Source organism: Mustelus asterias, chromosome 28, assembly GCF_964213995.1.
Source record: "Mustelus asterias chromosome 28, sMusAst1.hap1.1, whole genome shotgun sequence".
NCBI classification, from domain to species: Eukaryota; Metazoa; Chordata; class Chondrichthyes; order Carcharhiniformes; family Triakidae; genus Mustelus; species Mustelus asterias.
In genome coordinates this window covers 2,869,111-2,889,826 of record NC_135828.1, presented here as the reverse complement: position 1 = coordinate 2,889,826, position 20,716 = coordinate 2,869,111, and the positions used below count along the sequence as shown (strand labels likewise).

General features: G+C 39.8%; 1 protein-coding gene across 5 annotated transcripts in view; it reads right to left on the bottom strand.

The window, feature by feature from the left end:
* usp54a (ubiquitin specific peptidase 54a) overlaps window positions 1–20,716 on the bottom strand; it is a 132,327-nt gene that overhangs the window by 50,983 nt on the left and 60,628 nt on the right. For all 5 annotated transcript variants that reach the window (XM_078199341.1, XM_078199339.1, XM_078199342.1 and 2 more), the window contains exons 4-6: window positions 8,673–8,807; window positions 5,432–5,545; window positions 2,699–2,781 (exon numbers count right to left, since the gene is read on the bottom strand). In XM_078199341.1, the coding sequence (XP_078055467.1) occupies window positions 2,699–2,781; window positions 5,432–5,545; window positions 8,673–8,807 (332 nt within the window). The remainder of the gene's footprint in view (window positions 1–2,698; window positions 2,782–5,431; window positions 5,546–8,672; window positions 8,808–20,716) is intronic.

The following is a 20,716-nucleotide window of genomic DNA, read 5'->3' as shown; positions in this document are numbered from 1 at the left end:
ATCACCGTGTAATCTCCGTTTGAACAAAACGCAGCTCCAATTTTGGAAGTCCTTCTTCATATTCATAGAATCCCTACAGTGCAGAAAGTCTGCACTGACTCTCCAAAAGGACATTCCACCCAGGCTCTCCCCTCCACCGTATCCATGTAACCCCACACATTAACCAGGGCTAATCCACCTAACCTATACATCTTTGGACTGTGGGAGGAAACCGGAGCACCCCAGAAGAAACCCATGCAGACACAGGGAGAACATGCAAATTCCACACAGTCACCCAAGGCTGGGATCAAAATCGAACCTGGGCCCTTGGTGCTACGAGGCAGTGCTAACCACTGTGCCATCGTGCCGATGTATTTGCTGATACAAGGCAGCACCCTAGTGAGCTTGCATTGTACTCTTTCTATTGCTTTGACATCTTTCCTATGATGTGGCATCCAGATTGGCAGACAGGACTCAAAATGGTTACCCAAGTAATTTTTATGCAGATATCAATTACATCTTGTATTGTTGATTTAATATTTCTTACCATTAGCTTCTATCTTAAAATGGCTTTATCCACTTGAGATGGTATTTTACATCAACATGTGTCACTCTCGCAGTTATGAAATTGAATTCCATGCGTCACATTTTTGCCTTTTCCACCATCTTTTCAATATTTCTTGGTAACATCCTTTGGTTCTCAGAATGGTTAATTATGCCTATTTTGAAATCATGCAAATTTTGACAGCACTCACTCTAGCCCTAAATCTAGATCATTGATTAGATTAGTGAAGAGGCGGGATACCAAAAGACAATCGTGTCCACTGCACACTAGCTGATCTTAACTTCGATTCTCCAGTTTCCTTGCTTCTAACCATCATAAAATCCAATTTCCTCCTGACCACAAAATTCCTTAACCTCCCCCAGTGGTCCGAAGGTCCATATCATCCACTACCATTACATTTCCCCCATCCAGCATATCTGTCACTTCCTCAAATAATTTAATCAGGCTTGTCAAGCGTGATCATCCTTTCAGAAATTCATGTCAGCTCCTTCTAAATATTACCTTTTCATTAAAATACTTTGTAATTTCATCTTAAAGATTCAATTTTTACCACAGATCAGGTTAGTTGTCTCCTGTAAAGTAATCCCATTGGCAGCTTCCAAGTCTTCTACTCTCTGTAAACTTGAGGCCATTCAAAACTCTGTTACCCATGTCCTAACTCAAACCAAGACCAGTTGGAGAAATTACCCCTGCTCCCCCAAAAGCTTTTCTTCTGAAAATATTGCACAATCATGGGCAGTGTCTATTAACACAGCATAATAGAAGCAGGAGGAGGCAATTCAGCCTCTCGAGCCTGCTCCATCATTCAGTAAGTTCATGGCTGATCTGATTGTGGCCTCAACTTTCTTGCCTGCACCCCATAATCTTTGATTCTCTTGCAGATCAAAAATCTGTCTAAGCCAGTCTGAAACATATTCAATAACACAATCTCCACTGCTCTCTGGGATAAGAAATGTCAAAGATGAATGACCCTCTCTCTTGTTCATTTGCCTTCATCTCAATGGTTCCATATCACAGTTAACAACTATTTGTGGAATATTTTACAGCTCCTTTAATACAAGATTCTTTCCTCATACTATCTCCTTGCCAACCTTACTGACTTTGAAAACCCCATTTTTTTTATTCTCTTATTTTTAATCATGCCCATATTACATGCACTTCAATTTTATGTTTAATTAGTCTTTATTTGTCCAAGATATCCTAAAAGTTTAGTCCTTTTTTTGAAATGAAATGGTTCACCTTGAATCTGATCGCTTGCAATCTCATTTTCCACTGGGTTGATTTACAATCCTTTTTGCCAATTTCTCCTTTCACCGCACCTCAAAAAGCTCAACTTTCCCAAACCTGCCATATTCCAATTGGTACACTTGCTCCAACATTAACTTTCTTCCTTGCTATTTGCACTTTAAACTCATCATATTGTGGTCACCACTCCTGAGTTGCTTCTGCACTTTTAACTTATATCTACTGGAATTATTAACTTGATCTAGCATTGCCTCTTCCTCTGTAGGCAAACTGGCATACTGTTCAAGTAAGGCACTGTGCACTCTTTTTAGGAATTCCTTTCTCGCTTCTCCAATTCTTCTTTTGGAGGACTTCATCTTTTGAACACAACACTATTCTAATTATGCATCTAGAGTAAAGTGCAAGAGATGCTACATAACAGTGAGGAACTGAAGATTTTATTAGAGTAAGGTTGTCAGCATTTCAAAAGCACTCCTTATTCAGAGGCTCTTCGGCAGCCTGCCAGAATATAGCAGAAATACTGCAACATTTATTATTAGATAAGTTGTTTTTTCAGCAGCAAGAAGCATCCTCTAGCAACTGCAGCACTTTAAAACATTTACTACAATTTGTCTTTTGTATTTTGGATTGTCATCTTCCATTAAGAGTTGAGCAGACTAGACTACATTTGAAACCCGTCAATTTCTACTCTCCTATACAAATCTGTTTAAAGTCAATGTTTGCGGTTTCAGTATTTGAAATTGTAAAGAGTATGGCCCGATTTCTCAAATTGTCAACAAGGAATGCAACACACGACTCAGCAAGCTTCTTCATTTTTCATAACATTCTAGCTCTTTTAGAATCTTCATGCATGAGAAAGTCGCTGCATAAAACTCAAGTTTAGTGCAATTATTTTTAGTAATGGCTTACCATAATGCTGTTGTAGAAATGTAGTTCACCATTTGGATAAAAGGCAGTGGATCAGATGTTGCGCCACAGCTGGTACAAACGCACTGCAAGAAAGAATTGTTCTGTACAGTCTATCAAAGAGGACAAACTTACTACTAAGTTTCCAATCTAACTGTTCAGTTTTCATACATCACGGCGGGTGTCACAACAGTAGAAGGTCCTTGCTGAATATTGGATATAATTTACAGGATTTTAAAAACTGACTATAGCTGTTCATGGAGACAATTACATCCAACGTTAAGCAAAAGCGAAGGCTTCCAATTTCAGTTTATACTTAATAAATTGCACTGCATGCACACACAACCTATAATTTGGGGATGAGAAGGAAAATCAGGCAGTTACACTACCTTTACTAAGAAACATGCACCAGATATTTGAAGGGATGAGGTAAAGTTTTACAATTTAGCACTTCTGAACAAGATGTCCGACATGGAACCTTTTTGATTGATTGTCCTACTCTATCTTGGGTCTATCGCCAGTAAGTATGGCAGGAGGAAGAATGAGCAGGAAAGGTTTTTGAATATAGCACATACATCATACATTAATTACTTTGGTGATTTATGTAACGTTATTTAATTTCAGGATGCTCAGTTATGCCTAGCAGTTTTAAAAGAAATATCAACTCAAGTTTCTCAGGCCCAAAGTTAGGACCCAGTTTGGTAATAGGGAGACTTGGTTTGGCGTTGGACTGAACTGTACGTTGTTAACAATCAACTTTTTTTTAAACCTGCTTCATCTGTGAAATCGTCACTGCTTTTATAAATTCTATCACAATTTGGTGCAGGGTGAACTGGAAAACATTAAAGCTCTGTCCTTTATATCTCCCAGATTTCAGCCATTGATTACTGTGTCCCAGCAAAAGGTTTCCTGCCAAACATCAGCAAAACCGTCCTTGTCAGGAAAGCTCTCCCCTACAGTTAAAATTGCAAACGCTCCAAAAACATACATCAAAGCTTTGGCTCTCAGCGTTTAGATTAAGATCAGGTACACCTTTCTTACATTATTCATTCAGGACATGGCCCTTGTTGATTGCCCTGAATAGATGGTGATAGACCTGACGCATTGCTGTGTAGTGATAATGATACAACTGAGTAACTTCTCTGGGTCATAGTGGAGGCCAGTTAACAGTCAATGACATTGCTGTGGACTGGAGTCACAGGCAGGCTAGACTGGGTAAAGATGGCAGCATTCCCTCCTCATCAATTTTAAAGCAACTGAAAAGGTTGATAAATCAGAAAGAGAAACATATTTTCTGGCACGCGAGTCCAAAACAATTGAGGCATGGGGGCATCACCTCAAAATGAGGTCAGGAAGCACTTCTTCACAGGAAGGGTAGTGGAAATCTGGAACTCTCGCCCTCAAGTAAGCTGTTGAGGGTAGATCAATTCAAAAGTTCAAAGCAGAAAGGTAGATTTGTTAGGTAAAAGTCTGAAGAATATGGATCAAAAGTGGACAAATGGGGTTGAGATAAAGGGCAGCCATAACAAGCTCAAGGGGCATAATGACCTACTTCTGTTCCTAAAAAGTAATAAACATGACAACAAAACACAGCACAATCAAGTATTCCCAAGTCACAATATTTTGGCCTCAACTACTTTCTGTGATAGCAAATTCCACAGGCTGACCATTCCCTAGGTGAAGAAATTTATCATCTCTGTCCTAAAATGTCTATCCTGTATCAGACTGTGACCCCTGGTTCTGGACACCCCCCACCGTTGTTGGCTTGGCCAGCATTTATTGCCCATCCCTCATTGCCCTTGAGGTGGTGGTGGTGGTGATGGTGGAGGATGGTGGTCCCTAAGGTGCAGGTACACCCACAGTGCTCTAAGGGAGGAAATTCCAAGATTTTGACCCAGTGACAATGAAGGAACGGCGATATATTTCTAAGTCAGGATGGTGAGTGACTTGGAGGCGAACCTACAGGTGCTGGTGTCCCCAGATATCTATCCTCTGCCCATGTCCTTCTAGATGGTAGTGGTTGTGGGTTTGGATGGTGCTGTCTAAGGAACCTTGGTGAGTTGTTGCAGTGCATCTTGTAGATGGTACACATAGCTGCCACTGTTTATTGGTGGTGGAGGGAATGAACATTTGTGGAAGGGGTGGCAATCAAGCAAGCTGCTTGCTCCCAAGTCCATGTAGAAATTAGTATTTCATGATGGAGGCAGTCTCTGGAAGTTCTTCTTTCCCTAAAGCACATGGAACCAGAGACTTTTTCCATCCAGGTTGAAAACATCATTTTAAAAATAATTGATCAAACTGAACATCTTCATTTGGCTGCCTTTTTAATTTAGCTGTTACTACTTCACTCATTTTCTGCACTATACGGAGGAAAAATAATATTGCAACAGCACTCAAAAGATCAGAGTTCCATTTCCAAAAAAAACACTCGTTACTGTTTTTAGCACTGTGGTAATGTAGCATTTTTGGGCTATTTTTAAAAAAGCAATAATGTTATTAACTAGCATTTTTCACAAGCAACCATTTTACACCATTGCAATATGTTGAACATCCATGGATGGCTAATATACCTTTTGGAAAATGTCAAGAAAATTAAGCATCAAAAGAGTAAAACCTCAAACTCAGCTTAAAAGATAGCGGAGATAAACTTACATTTAAAAAAAAGTACAAAATTAAATTATTGTAGAGGATGTTTTAAAACCTATCCTTATTGCTGGCATCATGAACATTTCCTACCTGTTCAAATAAAGTCATTGCAAATTTCTGGTGAGGAATGCAGTGTTTCGCTGTGCAAATGTCCTCTTTCGTTTCATCTGCGATGTGAAAGTGTATTCGCATGAGGATATTTTCCTAAGAAGAATATAAAAAAGTTGTTCGCTGCATTTGAGCTTTTGCATTATTTAAATCAATTCATTAAATATTGAATTTCAACGCATCAACTATCAATCATAATGTCTCAAAACAAGAGTAAGGTCTTAATTGTAGGTTTTTACTTTATTACAGGCTATATTAGTGCTGTTAAATAAGTTAGCCACATGTGGCTAGTTAGGAATCCAGACATGACTAATTGAATAAATAAAAGAAAGAGCAATGGACACCATTGATGGGCATGTTATTTCAATACTTATAATTAGCACATTAGGAGCAGGTCTGGTGTATCTCATCGAGTGAATCAACATTATCAGCAATCACTCTGATGGTTAAAAAGTAGAGCTCATAACTGCTGGATGAAAACCCAGAAGCTGCACTAAGATACGCTGTTCTATCAAATACACACCAGAGCTCAAGATATGGTACGTCAGTCCCATATCACAACCATAATGTATCTCTCGCTCTGCAACTTTCTCGCCACTTCCTGCGAGCATGCATCTTTTAATTTTCATACATAGCTTTAATGCAAGATTGAGACTGTGAGAAAAACAATGCCCACATCTTGTAGCTTTTAAATGAAGCAATAAATTGTTCAATAAAATATCCTGTCGTTTTGAAACCAAAATCCACAAGTTATGTATGTTGACATGGTTTCTTTAACTGCTTCAATCGAAGGCAGTCCAGATAAGGCAATCTGTCTGAGCGAATGATGGAAAAGAGACAGTGTTACAGAAAAGAAATATGATTTTGAAATGCTACCCATTACCTTTGATTGAATTTGAAGTTACTTTTTTGTCCAAAATGACCACGACTAAAAGGCTAACAGTATATTGATAATTAAATTGAAGTCACTTGCAATGCCAGTATCTGGGGCAACAATATCTTCTTTTGTGGGCCTGCACCAAGTTAAAGGCCTGCATGAACAGTCTAAAGCATGCAAGGGGCTTCATGGAAAGGATGTGGTTCAAGTTTAATTATATTCCTTCCTATACATCATCCACTTAGACTAAAACGCCTAACACAATCAAAAATTAAATCAAGTTATATCATCCATTCCACAGAATGCTGATAGATTGGCGTTTAATCTCATGTAACATTCTATTGTAATAGAAAACAACAACTGGAAAAGGTGCAGTGACAGTTGTCATAGGTATGGATGGATTTCCAATGATGCAGATTGTTGTGGTGTAATAATGTTTCACTTAAGGGCCAAGCGAAAAAGGAAGAGGAAAAGATTTCATTACAATTCGGTTAGGTACTGTTAACATTTAAAAAGTCCAAACATCTTGTTTTAGCCAACAGAACTATGTCATAAGATTTCCCTTTATTTTCAATAAACAAACTTTATTGTACAGTTTAAGTTTACTTATTAGTGTCACAAGTAGGCTTACATTAACACTGCAATGAAGTTACAGTGAAACTCCCTTAGTCGCCACACTCCAGCACCTGTTCAGGTACACTGAGGGAGAATTTAGCATGGCCAATGCATCCTAACCAGCACGTCTTCAGACTGTGGAAGGAAACTGGAGCATCCAGAGGAAAATCACACATACATGGGGATAATGTGCAGACTCCGCAGACAGTGACCCAAGCCAGGAATCGAACCCAGGTCCTTGGCACTGAGGGGTATCAGTGTTAACCACTGTGCCACTGTACATAAAGAAACTAAACACTATTAATCTAACAATATGGTTGATAACTATGTATGTTGTACACTCAGGTTTACCTCTTATTTCCCCCAAGAGTTCTCTTACAAGACACATCAATCTTAAATGTATTCGCTTCTGTAGGGATCACCCATAAGTGTGCCTGAGTCCTCAGGAGAATTCTCCTCTGCTTCAGCTATTCTCAGAGGTAAAATTTTTATGTACCACCTCTTGATTGTAGAGGCCTCAGTCCCTTGTTCTAGTTACATTTCCAATACTTCCAAACGAATTTGCCTGTTGCTTTCTTTGGCACAAGACTCTGTGGAAGATTCTTCCATTACTTCAAACTAGGCAACTTTCAAGCTTATGTTCCCTCATGCAATTCAGACTGAGATTAAGCCTCAGCTGACTTCCACATGGTGAATAATGAAGTTGGTTTTTATTCTGCTTGCAGTGAAGGTTGATCTAACTGCCATTTACACTGTCTATCTTTTCTCAGAGTTGCAAACCACACAGGGTCCAAACTGCAATTACCTCCATCAGCAAAACACCCAGGTAAATTGAAACCAGAGGACCTCCCTGAGCTCCACACTTCTCCATGACAACATACCCTGCTCTGGGATGTCCTCAATCCCAATTATCCCAATTTCTGCTTTGATCTGATAAAATGGGTTTTACAATCTTTCAGGATTTGCTGAATGCTTTTAAACTAATCTTGCTCCAACTCCCAAAACAAACATCACTCGATAGATTGACATTACTATAAGCACTGCAGACATCATGTCTGCTGCTTCCCAGCTAAATAAGCCCACCTGCTTTTTTCACGATGTTACCTTTTTAGTTGTTAACGTTTTAAGTCACCATAGCCCCAACCGTTTAAGGGTAATAGGTTTCAAACTTGCTTTTACTCGATTTATCCCATTTTCTACAGTTAAACTTTAATTCCTAAAACTAAAAAACACTTCCAAATATTAACATGAACCAAGGACTATAGATTTGCAACACTGTGAAGAAACATTAAGATTTCAAGCTTATTACAATATTTTATTGATAAATCCCACATGCCGGTGACCCTTAAAGCTAAGTATCCACAACGTGGCAGGTTGTTGCATCATGAACAGGGAATAAAATCAGTGTCTGGTTTTACCAATCAAGGACAAGGAGAACTAATGGCAGCTCTTTAAAGACGGGCTTGCTGGTGACTGCCAAGAAAAATTTGGAGAGGGTGAAATTCCTATTTGTAAGTAACATTTGAGCTGTCAGCAGCTTTTAGTACTTTTAACAGCTTTTGTTTTTGAAATAAGCAGCGAGGGAGATATGCAGAACTCTTTTCCTCACCAATGGAATAAGTTGCACTTTTCCACTATATAAGCATTTCAAAAATGGAACGGTTCCTCTCCTGTGAAGTGCATTTCCTATTAAGTTACTAAGAGAATCCAGGTAGTTGTCATTTCACTTACAAAACATTCTGCTGCATCATCCATGATCCCCATCTGGAAACGCTGTTCATCTTGAAAGGTTTTGGCAAGAGCACTACGCAAGGCATCAGATGGCAGCACCTTTTCTTTGCTGTATTGGAACTGAGTGAAGATTCCCTGCAGGAAATAAATTAGAGTTGGTGTATTCCAAAATCGACTGTCAAAAATATTTTCTGGCATATGATGAAGCAGAAAATGTAGGGACATTAGTTGTTGTTTCAAAGTAACATTCTCTTAAAGAAAGATTGATTAGTGGGAATTTTTCTGAGACGAGTACTCTTTCATTCAAATAATTCTCAAATATTTTCTTTAAACCCGAAGCAGAAAATGCTGGTTCTGCAATGAGAGAATAAATGGAGGCATTATATTTCACATATTGATCCTTCATCAAAACAAAGGTCCATTCACACATACAAAATATGAAGTCCTGCACTCTCCAAAGAGGTTTCTAACCAGTTGAGTGTTTGTAGCATTTATAATTTAAATTCAGGATTCCTTTCTCCTTTAAATCATTTCCATGCTGGTTATTGTAGAACAACATGTTTTGTCAGTACAAACACCATTATTAAAAAGAAAGTGAAATCAAAAATAACATTTTAAAAAGTTGACAGTTGGTCAACTATTTTAGTTTGCTTATATTTCTGTGAAGACCCTTGGGACTGTAATTTAAAGGTGTTACGCAAATGCAAGATGTAATGGTTTGGATATTTATACATTTATAACCAAATCAGTGTTGCAATGAAACAACCAAAACAGGAATCAAGCATTGAAACAAAAGCTCTAGATTGGTTTTGAACGCATCAATTATATTTTTAACAAAAACAGAAAATACTGGAAAATCTCAACAGGTCTGACAGCATCTGTGGGGAGAGAATGGAGCCAACATCGAGTCTCGGTGACCCTTCGGCATGGATACAGAAGACTGACAAGGTAGTAAAAGTGAACATTAAGTGATCATAGAAACATAGAAAGCCTACAGTGCAGAAAGAGGCCATTTGGCCCATCGAGTCTGCACTGACCACAATCCCACCCAGGCCCAACCCCCATATCTACCCGCTAATCCCCCTAACCTACTCATCTCAGGACACTAAGGGGCAATTTTTTAGCATGGCCAATCAACCTAACCCGCACATCTTTGGACTGTGGGAGGAAACCGGAGCACCCGGAGGAAACACGAGGAGAATGTGCAAACTCCACACAGACAGGACCCAAGCTGGGAATCGAACCCAGGTCCCTGGAGCTGTGAAGCAGCAGTGCTAACCACTGTGCTACTGTGCCACACATCAGAATGTGTGAATGACAGGACAGAGGTACAGATGGTTAAGGGACTGCCTGGGAATTAAGGCAGTTGCCCCGAAGGGGCAACTATACTTTAAAGGACTGCACCAGCATTTCTTGCAAACCCTTTCACCATATGGCTTCTACTGTGAATATCGTCCCTTGGAATTTTTGGCTCATATCCTTAGACATCACCAAAGTTCAGAAAAACAGTTCCAGTATAATGTTGTCTGTAACTAAATTGCCTACATTTATGTACTTGTGGTTTAATTTTTTAAATTTCAAAATAAAAATTCTGGAATCAAACTGCTGTATTTCACTGTTACCAAGTAAACAATTAGTATAGCATCTGGCTAGGCACCCATGAGGTTCTGTAACTAGGTGACAAGTAACTAGGTGTGGGTGGGAGAGCGGGTGTTTCTATACCATGCAGTCTACAGCAGTTCAAGGAGGTAGCTGATCATCACCTTCACAACAGCAACAAGGAATAACTGCTGGTCTTGTAAGTGGTGCCCACGTCTCATGAATAAATTGATACAAGAAAAACTGATCTGAAGTAAAAGTTTCGACTGTGATTAATAGAAAATTCTATTCTTGTCTCTGTTTGCTTTGTGCTAAGCAATTTCACTTTCTGTAAAGTGGAGTTAAAACTCATGGGATTCAGGTCAGTTTTTAAATACAAAGCAATAGTTTGCATTCTTTGCACACAGTCATCATTTGCTGATAATTGCTTTCACATTTGAAAAACCTAATAAAATGGTTCAAACGTTTGCACTAAAAATAGCAAATATTAATTGTTTTCAGATTGTAGAAATTTTCCCACTCAAATGGTCGGAATAAAAATGGTTTGTAGCCTAGAAATTACTATTGATTCTCGCAGGCAAATGTTCAATACATTTGTGATAGACCTCTGCCCTCTAATTTAACATTGACCTTAACCCATTTTCAATGGGACAATGCCTCCTCTAAAATGGTGGGCAAGGAATAGCACAGAACATATTAAATATCCAAAAGCAAACAAGTAGGCCATTCAGCCCCTCCCACCTGTCGAATCATTCTATTAGATTACAACTGATCTTTACCTCAATTACATTTACACAACTTGGTTCCATAACCCTAACTACTCTTCCTGATAAAAATCTATGCAATTTTTGAATTTTCAATTAACCTCAAACTCAATGGCATTTTTTGGGGGGGCAGAGGTGGGGAGAACATTCCATTATTGCTTGTGTAAAGAAGTGCTTTTTGACACCTGTCCTGAACATCTCTAATTTTAAGGTTATACCTCCTTGTTCTGGGGAAATAGTTTCCCTCCATCCATCCTGTCAAATCATTTAATTATCTTAAACACCTCAATCAGATTGCGCTTTAATCTTCAATATTCAAGAGAATGCAAGCCTAGTCTGTGATGCCTGTTCTCATAATTTAGCCCTTTTAGCCTCAGTTTCTTTCCGGTAATGCTCCAAAGTACATTCAAGTCCTTTAAGTTTTCTATGAATTCTAATCTTCCCAAAGAGCTCAGCGGAATGCACCGCACACTGAAAAATCACATTCTAAAATGAAGACATTTCTCTTCCTTCCCATTATCCCAACCAGCGATGATTTAACTTTTACCGATGATCCATAAACAGTGCTTAAAGATGCCGCTGTGTTCAATAGTTTTTTGCAAAATTCATTGTCAAAAGTTAACAATTGCTGTGTGTGCCGGCCATGGTTCAATGGTAGCTCTCTTGCCTCTTCGTCAGAACATTGGGGGTTCAAGTCCCACTCCAAAGACTTCAAAACAGAACCTAGGCTTACATTTCAATGCAGTACAGAGCATCAGCACATTCACCTCTCAGCCAACATCTGAAACAAATGATCTGGTCATTTATCTTCTTGTTTGCAGGGACACGTGCATACAAATCTCTAACAGTAACTCAAATTATACTAGTTATCATGAGGCTATCTGAAAGTCCCGAACACTGTTGGGTTAATGGTTGAAAGTGTAGCCATTTTGTTGCCAAGCCATAGCACAATAGCAATAACTTGTCATGGAAATAAATGACCCTGTACCTTGAGTAAACAGTTGAATCTACAAAACTGGAATCTACCAACAGCATAAGTGCTATTTTTGGACTTGGACACTTGCTAAATACAGATCTTCCTAACACCTTTCATAAACATCCTCTAATTGAAAGTCAAAGCTTGTCCCTTTTCCTGATATTTCAGTGAAAATTTTAGCAATGACAACTGCAAATAGCGCAAGAATGAGCGCTTTAGAAATTATGACTACAAGGGTAGGAAAAGCAATTGGTGGCGTGAGACAGAATGCTGTCGGGGGAGGTTGAGTGGAGAATAAAGTTCATATAGTCATTAATACTGTGTCTGATTACATAATGTCGAGCAATAAATGTAAACATTTGAATCCCAGGGTTTTGACAATTATTCATTTCATTCCTATCTATTGTGGGTAAGAGGAAAGGAACAAGCAGAGAATACTTTTTTGCTTCATTCAATACTAGGTGCCTTTAAACTGAAATACTGTTCAAACACTCCATGAGGCAATTTGAATAACAATCTGAATATACATGGTCAAGTGATTAAAACCGGACTCCTGCATAATTACATCATGTAACAATGAGCGATTGATGAGGAATTGAGTTTACTATAACCAATTCATTAGCCTCACAAACAGCACAAATAGAGCTTCATACTGAGTCCCTGAACGTGCGACTGACTGCCCTTGACATCAAGGGAGCATTTTATTTGAGTTTGGGATTAAGGAGCCTTAGCAAAACTTGAATGGGAATCAAGGGAACTTGAATGGGAATCAAGGGGAAAACTCTCCACTGGTTGGAGTCATGCCAAGCAGAAAAGATGATGTTTTTTGCTGTTGGAGGTCAATGTGAAGCATGACTGATTGTAAATATTGTGCTGCCCAAATCCCAAAGGGAAACTCAAAACTGCTGCCAAAATGATTTTTGCAATTTGTATATTATGAAATCAGGAAATGGCCTCTCCAACCAATCATGTTGATTTTATACTAAAAGTCTTTTAAAATAAAGAAAATAAGTAAAATTATACTTAAACACAAGAATAGCTTCACACAGGTAACTCTTTAAAACAGTTCCAAAAAGATCTTAGCTGAAACGACACTGAGCTAACCTTCCCTTTGCTGATGGAAACAGTCCGATAGATTTTTAAAGCTGTAAAATTCTTTAACTTTACCACAATATGCCCTGTTGGCCTCAGGGTGTCTTCCAAGAGTGACAGCAATCTGGTACTCCAGGTTTGGCCTTGTCCAAGCCATATTTTCTTTCTGTTGTTACCAGCTACCACACTATCTGCTTGGAGATATACCAGCTTCCACACTGACTTCTGAGAGAGCTGTCCAGCTACCACACTGTCCTCTGGGAGGTGTAAGCAGCTACCCCTTCATACAAGCTTCAACGTTTTCTCAAATGTATTTCTTCCCTTTGAACTATCTACTCTCCATTATAGTCTCTCAGAGGTTTGTTTTTCCCAGGGCCGATTAAACTCCTTTCGTTACTTTACAGCGCCTCTATTTTAAAAGGTAAATTTATCCTATTTTTGCTTCACTTGATTACAATCTTACAACTTGCATATATTTCCCTTTGAACTAAAACAACCCATTTCAAAACCGTGTATTTTATTGCATTATGTAAATTCTAATTTAAGTTCCTCTTGATTCTCTCCATTCATTAACATATCAAACCCACTTCTTACTGATGTTTCGGCCCTTGCAGTTTCTGTCTCTTAATTCAATTGCACCAATCACACTCCACAAGCCTGTTTTTCAGTATATGAGAAATATGACAAGTGTAATTATCTCCTCGTATTCCTGTCATCAATCATCTCAATCCCAGGATACACTGCAAGAGTTCCTCAGGCCCAACCATCTTAGCTGCTTCATTCATGATTTTCCGTCAAATATGGTCAGATTGCACAATGTTCAGCACTATTTGTGACTCCACAGATACTGAAGAAATCTGTGATCATCTGCAGCAAGACTGGGACAACATTCACTTTGGGCTGATAACTGGTAACATTCACGCCACAAAAGTGCCAGGCAATAGCCATCTCCAACAATAGATAATCTAATCACTTCCCCTTGACATTCAATGGCATGACCATCGCCAAATCCCCACTATCAACATCCTGGGGGTTATCACTGACCAGAAACTCAACTGGACTTGCCATATTAAGGCAAAGATAGAGATTTTTGAACAGTAAAGGAATTCAAGGTTATGGTGAGCAGGCAGGCAAGTGGAGCAGAGTCCATGAAAAGATCTTACTGAACGGTGGAGCAGGCTCACGGGGCCAAATGGCCTACTCCTGCTCCTAGTTCTTATATATGTTCTTGTATAAATACTGTGGCTGCAAGAACAGGTCAGATCCTAGGATTCTGTGGAGTGTAATTCAACTCCTGACTCCCCAAAGCCTGTCCACCATCTACTAGGCACAAGTCAGGAGTGTGACAGAACACTCTCCACTTGCCTCGAAGCACCCAAAAATATTTTCTAAAAAAGTAAAATTAACAGGTTATAAACCAGAACTGAGATTTAAGCTGTTAAGACAAAACTAGTTTGAGAATGCAATGAATATTTTTAAGATGTTATCTGCTTTCTATCACTTATGCAGTTGATAAATAAATTACCCAGGCAGCAGTTGTTTTGCTCAATTGTTGGCACACTGCTGTCAGTGTAACTGTCAGTAGGTTACAGATTGAAGGCTGATAGTGAGTGCATGGCATAGAGCTTGTATTTTAAATGGAATGTTAAACCAAGGTCCCGTCTGCCTGTTAAAGTTAATGCAAAAAAAAACTCCATGCCTGGTAAATCTTCCTGAAAAACAGTGACTGCACCTCAAAAATAATATTAACGGAGTCATTTGGACTGAAGGGAGTGCTTAAATCTAAGTTTTTTCCTCAAATTGGTCAATATGCAGAAGGGTATCATGGTGATATCTTCTCTTTTCTGGGCAAGGGGGACTAAGAACAATTTCAATTTTTCCATGTACACTGGACACTAGCTAATGGAAGAAAAATTTCACAGCATTTATGAGCCGCCAGCAGCAACCGTGATGAATATGAGTATCGGCTTCAAGAAAATAAACACCATCAAGGGAAGAGCCAAAAACCTGTTGCTAATGCAGCCACAAAGTATCTTCGTTTTATGAATATATGAAGAAACAACAGGAGGCGGCCATTCGGGCCCTTGTGCCTACTGGGCCATTTGATAAGCACAGTAAGAAGTCTCACAACACCAGGTTAAAGTCCAACAGGTTTATTTGGTCGCACAAGCTTTCAGAGTGTCGCTCCTTCTTCAGGTGAGTGAGCTCACTCCAACCTGGACTTTAACCTGATGTTGTGAGACTGCTTACTGTGCTTACCCCAGTCCAACATCAGCATCTCCACATCATTTGATAAGGTCATATTGATCTGGTTATAGCCTCAATTCTTCCTGTCCACTCGCTATACACTTGGCTCCCTGGTCAATGAAGAGTCTAACTAACACGCCCTTAAAAATGTTCAGAGTTCCCTCCACTGTTCTCTGAGGGAAGAGAATTCTACAGAACAACAACTCTGGGAAATTAAAACAAAATATCCATCTTAATGGGAGGACCCTTATTTTTAAACTGTGCTCCCTGGTTCAAGCCTCTCCCGGTAGGGGAAACATCCTATCAGCATCCACTGTCAAGTCCCCACAGGATAACTCCTCAATCTTTTGAAGCCCAATGGATGCAGACCCAACCTTTCTTCATAAGACAACCTCTTTGTCCCAGGAATCAGTTGAGTGAACCTTCTCTGCACTGCTTCTGATACAATTATATCCTTTCTTAAGAGGCCAAAACAATACACAGTACTCTACACGTGGTTACACCAACACCTGGTACAGCTGTAGTGAGTAGAGGCAGGAACACTATAGCAATAGCTTTTGCATACATCATACCCGTCCCTTGAACCTAGCAGCAGCACCATAATTATACCAGCCTATTCTTTTAAAGTGTGACTTTTCTCTGCTCCACTGCATTCTGACAGCATTGATGTTTAAACTGCAACTTCCCCATTCAAATTTAGTACAAGTTCCCAATGTCACTGAAACAGTCCAGCAGGGTAGATAAAGGGAGACCAGATTTCAAATTGGTAACCAGAAGCCAAGGCTCGGGTTAGGAGGGAGAATGGCCAGTTAAGCATCAAACTGTTGGATAAGCAAAGCAACAGCTGAAAAGAATGCACTGACAACTTATTTATGGACAACAGCTGACATGAACATTGAAAGTATGTACGGGTGACCTTGACCTTGTAAACAGTCACGAATGTGTGTGAGTGGTTAACTTGTTCATGCTGCATCTTATATCCAAGTATTTGCTGTGAACATCAGCAGAATCACTAGTTAGACATAAAGAAAACAAGGCTTATTATATTCACGGTAACAATCTTTCATTTCTTAATCAAACAAGTTGACATGAACTTGAAGTTTCCATTAAACCAGTGGAAACTTCAATTCCTATTCCTATGGCACATGTGTCAAGTAGAAGAGATTGACTACAATCAGTTGGGATAACTCCAGCCAATAAATGTACAGTTCTGTAGAACTGCAATTCATACTGCTTGAGGTTTACACATTGATTGCAGGGCAGCTTTGCACCCAACATCTCAAGTTCTCTTGTATTAAGTGAAATATGCTTTGTTGGTATTCTCCACAAAAATCTAAATTGAAAATGATAACCCAACAGTTAATTTTATGTCAAAGCATTAAGACCCGAGCTTTGCACAGCTTGATAACTTTTAAAGGTAATTGGAACCATACTGGACTGCACCCAAAATCTGTTCAGACCAGTAAAGAGCAAATAAAACTGCATAAGAGATAGATACAGGAAGCTGAACATTTGATTTTACTGCACTTTGTCAAAGTAAAAAATTGCGAAAAGGTTTCCTATTTACTACTTGAAAAAAATCATCATCTTTGTGAACAAGAACAGTAAAAACAAATCTTACAACTGTCCACGGGGTGTCGAACAAGAGGTCACACCAGATTGCATTCTGAAATTAAAATAAGGATTGTACAAACTTCTAAATAGTTGTGTCCATAAACTAAAAATTATAACATTGATTTACACATATACATGGACAAAGCAGCCTGCTTGACTGGTACCCTATCCACCACCTTCAATTCACTGCTGCCACTGCAGGCAGTGGAAGGAGTCTGTACTGCCTACAAGATGCACTGCAGCAACTCACCAAAGCTCCTTCAATAGCGCCTTCCAAACTCATGACTTCTATCACCAAGAAGGACAAGGGCAGCAGATGCATGGGAACAGCACTTAAATAGCTTTGACATTTCTTTTAGGGAATCAAGTCCTGTGAATCAATTTGTGATATATATAAATGAAGTCCTGTGAATCAATTTGTGATATATATAAATGATTTGGAAGAAGGTGTAACTGGTGTAATCAGCAAGTTTGCGGATGACACGAAGATGGCTGGACTTGCGGATAGCGAAGAGCATTGTCGGGCAATACAGCAGGATATAGATAGGCTGGAAAATTGGGCGGAGAGGTGGCAGATGGAGTTTAATCCGGATAAATGCGAAGTGATGCATTTTGGAAGAAATAATGTCAGGAGGAGTTATACAATAAATGGCAGAGTCATCAGGAGTATAGAAACACAGAGGGACCTAGGTGTGCAAGTCCACAAATCCTTGAAGGTGGCAACACAGGTGGAGAAGGTGGTGAAGAAGGCATATGGTATGCTTGCCTTTATAGGACGGGGTATAGAGTATAAAAGCTGGAGTCTGATGATGCAGCTGTATAGAATGCTGGTTAGGCCACATTTGGAGTACTGCGTCCAGTTCTGGTCGCCGCACTACCAGAAGGACGTGGAGGCGTTAGAGAGAGTGCAGAGAAGGTTTACCAGGATGTTGCCTGGTATGGAGGGTCTTAGCTATGAGGAGAGATTGAGTAAACTGGGGTTGTTCTCCCTGGAAAGACGGAGAATGAGGGGAGATCTAATAGAGGTGTACAAGATTATGAAGGGGATAGATAGGGTGAATGGTGGGAAGCTTTTTCCCAGATCAGAAGTGACGTTCACGAGGGGTCACGGGCTCAAGGTGAGAGGGGCGACGTATAACTCAGATATTAGAGGGATGTTTTTTTACACAGAAGGTGGTGGGGGCCTGGAATGCGCTGCCAAGTAGGGTGGTGGAGGCAGGCACGCTGACATCGTTTAAGACTTACCTGGATAGTCACGAGCAGCCTGGGAATGGAGGGATACAAACGATTGGTCTAGTTGGACCAAGAAGCGGCACAGGCTTGGAGGGCCGAAGGGCCTGTTTCCTGTGCTGTACTGTTCTTTGTTCTTTGTCCTGTATAGATTTATTTTCACAATATGAAACAACCAGTTTTGCCACTATTGCTTCTGTTTTAGTTATGTCGGCATCACAGACTAAACGCTAGCTACGCCAGGCACGAGCTGCTGAGATGGTAGGTCTGAAAATGAAAACCTATAAAAGATTGGTCTTGAAGATTTCAAGTGATGGCACTCTGAGTACCTCCTTTGGCAGCTTGTTCCATTGTGGGAATATTCTTGGGAAGAAAAATTGTGATAGTCTGTCTTGGAAACAAACGATCTTTGTAGTTTGTGTGGATGGCGACTTAATGTTTTGTTACTGCCGGAGGCTCCTGGCACTTGTTTCTGTCAATTCCCACCAGTCCATTCTCTATTTTATAGAACATGGTCAGTCTATTATCCCCCTCATTTGCTGTCGTGATTCCCATTCCAAATTTTTGATCACTGTTGTTTTTCCATTCTGATTTGTGCAGAATCGTACTGCACACCTTTGGATTGCTTCAATCTTATTTATATTTTTCATCACACAAGAATCCCACACATAACTTGCAGAATCTAGGAATAAATTCAGAAAATGCTGGAAAAACTCTGCAGGTCTGACAGAATCTGCAAGAGAGAAAGCAGAGTTAACGTTTCAAGTCCTTTGGCTCTTTGCCAGAACTGAAGGGATGGCGAATGAGTGAGCAGTGAGAGATTGCAGCAAAAAGTAACAACTTGAAGAACAAAAGAACAAAGGCCTGGCGTGGGAGGGGGAAACACAGTAAGTAGTTTAACAACACCAGGTTAAAGTCCAACAGGTTTATTTGGTAGCAAAAGCCACACAAGCTTTCGGAGCCTTAAGCCCCTTCTTCAGGTGATTGGGAATTCTGTTCACAAACAGGGCATATAAAGACAGAGACTCAATTTACACGAATAATGGTTGGAATGCGAATACTTACAGCTAAAGTCTTTAAGATACAAACAATGTGAGTGGAGAGAGCATCAAGACAGGCTAAAGAGATGTGCATTGTTTCCAGACAGGACAACCAGTGAGACTCTGCAGGTCCAAGCAAGCTGTGGGGATTACAAATAGTGTGACATGAACCCAATATCCCGGTTGAGGCCGTCCTCATGTGTGCGGAACTTGACTATCAGTTTCTGCTCAGCGACTCTGTGCCGTCGTGTGTCGTGAAGGCCACCTTGGAGAACGCTTACCCGAATATCAGAGGCCAAATGCCTGTGACCGCATTTGGGAGGGGGAAGCAGGGGGATGTATTGAGGCAATACATGTACAGGGTATTAAGATGCAGCACCTGATGTGCCGGTTGGTCATGTTGCAACACTTGGGACACAACGTTGGGTTTGACAGCTTTAGATTTTGAACATTTCTCCTCCATCTTAAACCCTTTTCTCAGATGCTGCCAGGCCCGCTGAGTTTTTCCAGCTCTTTTTTATTGCGGATTTCCAGCAACTGCAGATACTGCATACTCCAGGTTTGAATTACCTATTCTTTGGTAAGCTAGAACTCTGACATTTTTGTTGCAATACCAAAGATTTGTCCTCAGAAATCGGAGAACCCTATTTGCTTTAGATGTTACCTGCAGAATTTGGAATTGCCATTCAAACTTGTTTTTAAAATGAACCCCCAGGTATGGCTGTGCATCTACCTGCTGAAGAATTTGTTTACAGAACTTAAAGCTATTCTTCGGCAGACTCTTTTTCTTGGTGATGCACATGACACAGTATTTTTTGATATTCAATGCTATCTCCCATTGGTCCTGCCATTTTTGCAATCTCAGATCATCATGCAGTGATCTGATATGACTGAGTTTATCCTGATGCATAAACCACGCAACCATATGCAAACAACATTAGGGTAGCACAAACTTGACAAAAGCGAAGGAAATAATTTCCTACATTACCTCCTCCACCTTCATGTCACTATAATGCATCAGTTTTCATCAATGTTTCTTTATAACTAATTAGAGTCATAGAGATATACAGCATGGAAACAAGACCTTCGGCCCAACTCGCCTATGCCAACTAGGTTTCCAAAACTGAAAGAGTCCCATTTGCCTGCGTTTGGCCCACATCCCTCTAACCCTAAAGCTCCTCTAAATCAGTGGCAGTTTAAAGTGCAGCTTTTATATTTTCAAGTTAGCTTAATCAAATGCAGTGCAGATAAAGCATTTCACAAATTTAGTACAAGCTTGTGATGTATTTTGAAATTACAAATACAACATGAGTACTGTTGTCCATAACAAACTCAGTGACAGGATTAAACAGGTTCATGCCCAATTTGAGTACATGAAATTGGCAAACCTAAACTGGATTTTCATTTTTGAAAAACATTCCTTCCTGGATCATGTCTCTTTCACTATTTTTAAAGTGGGAGGAATGATCAGCTCACATAAAG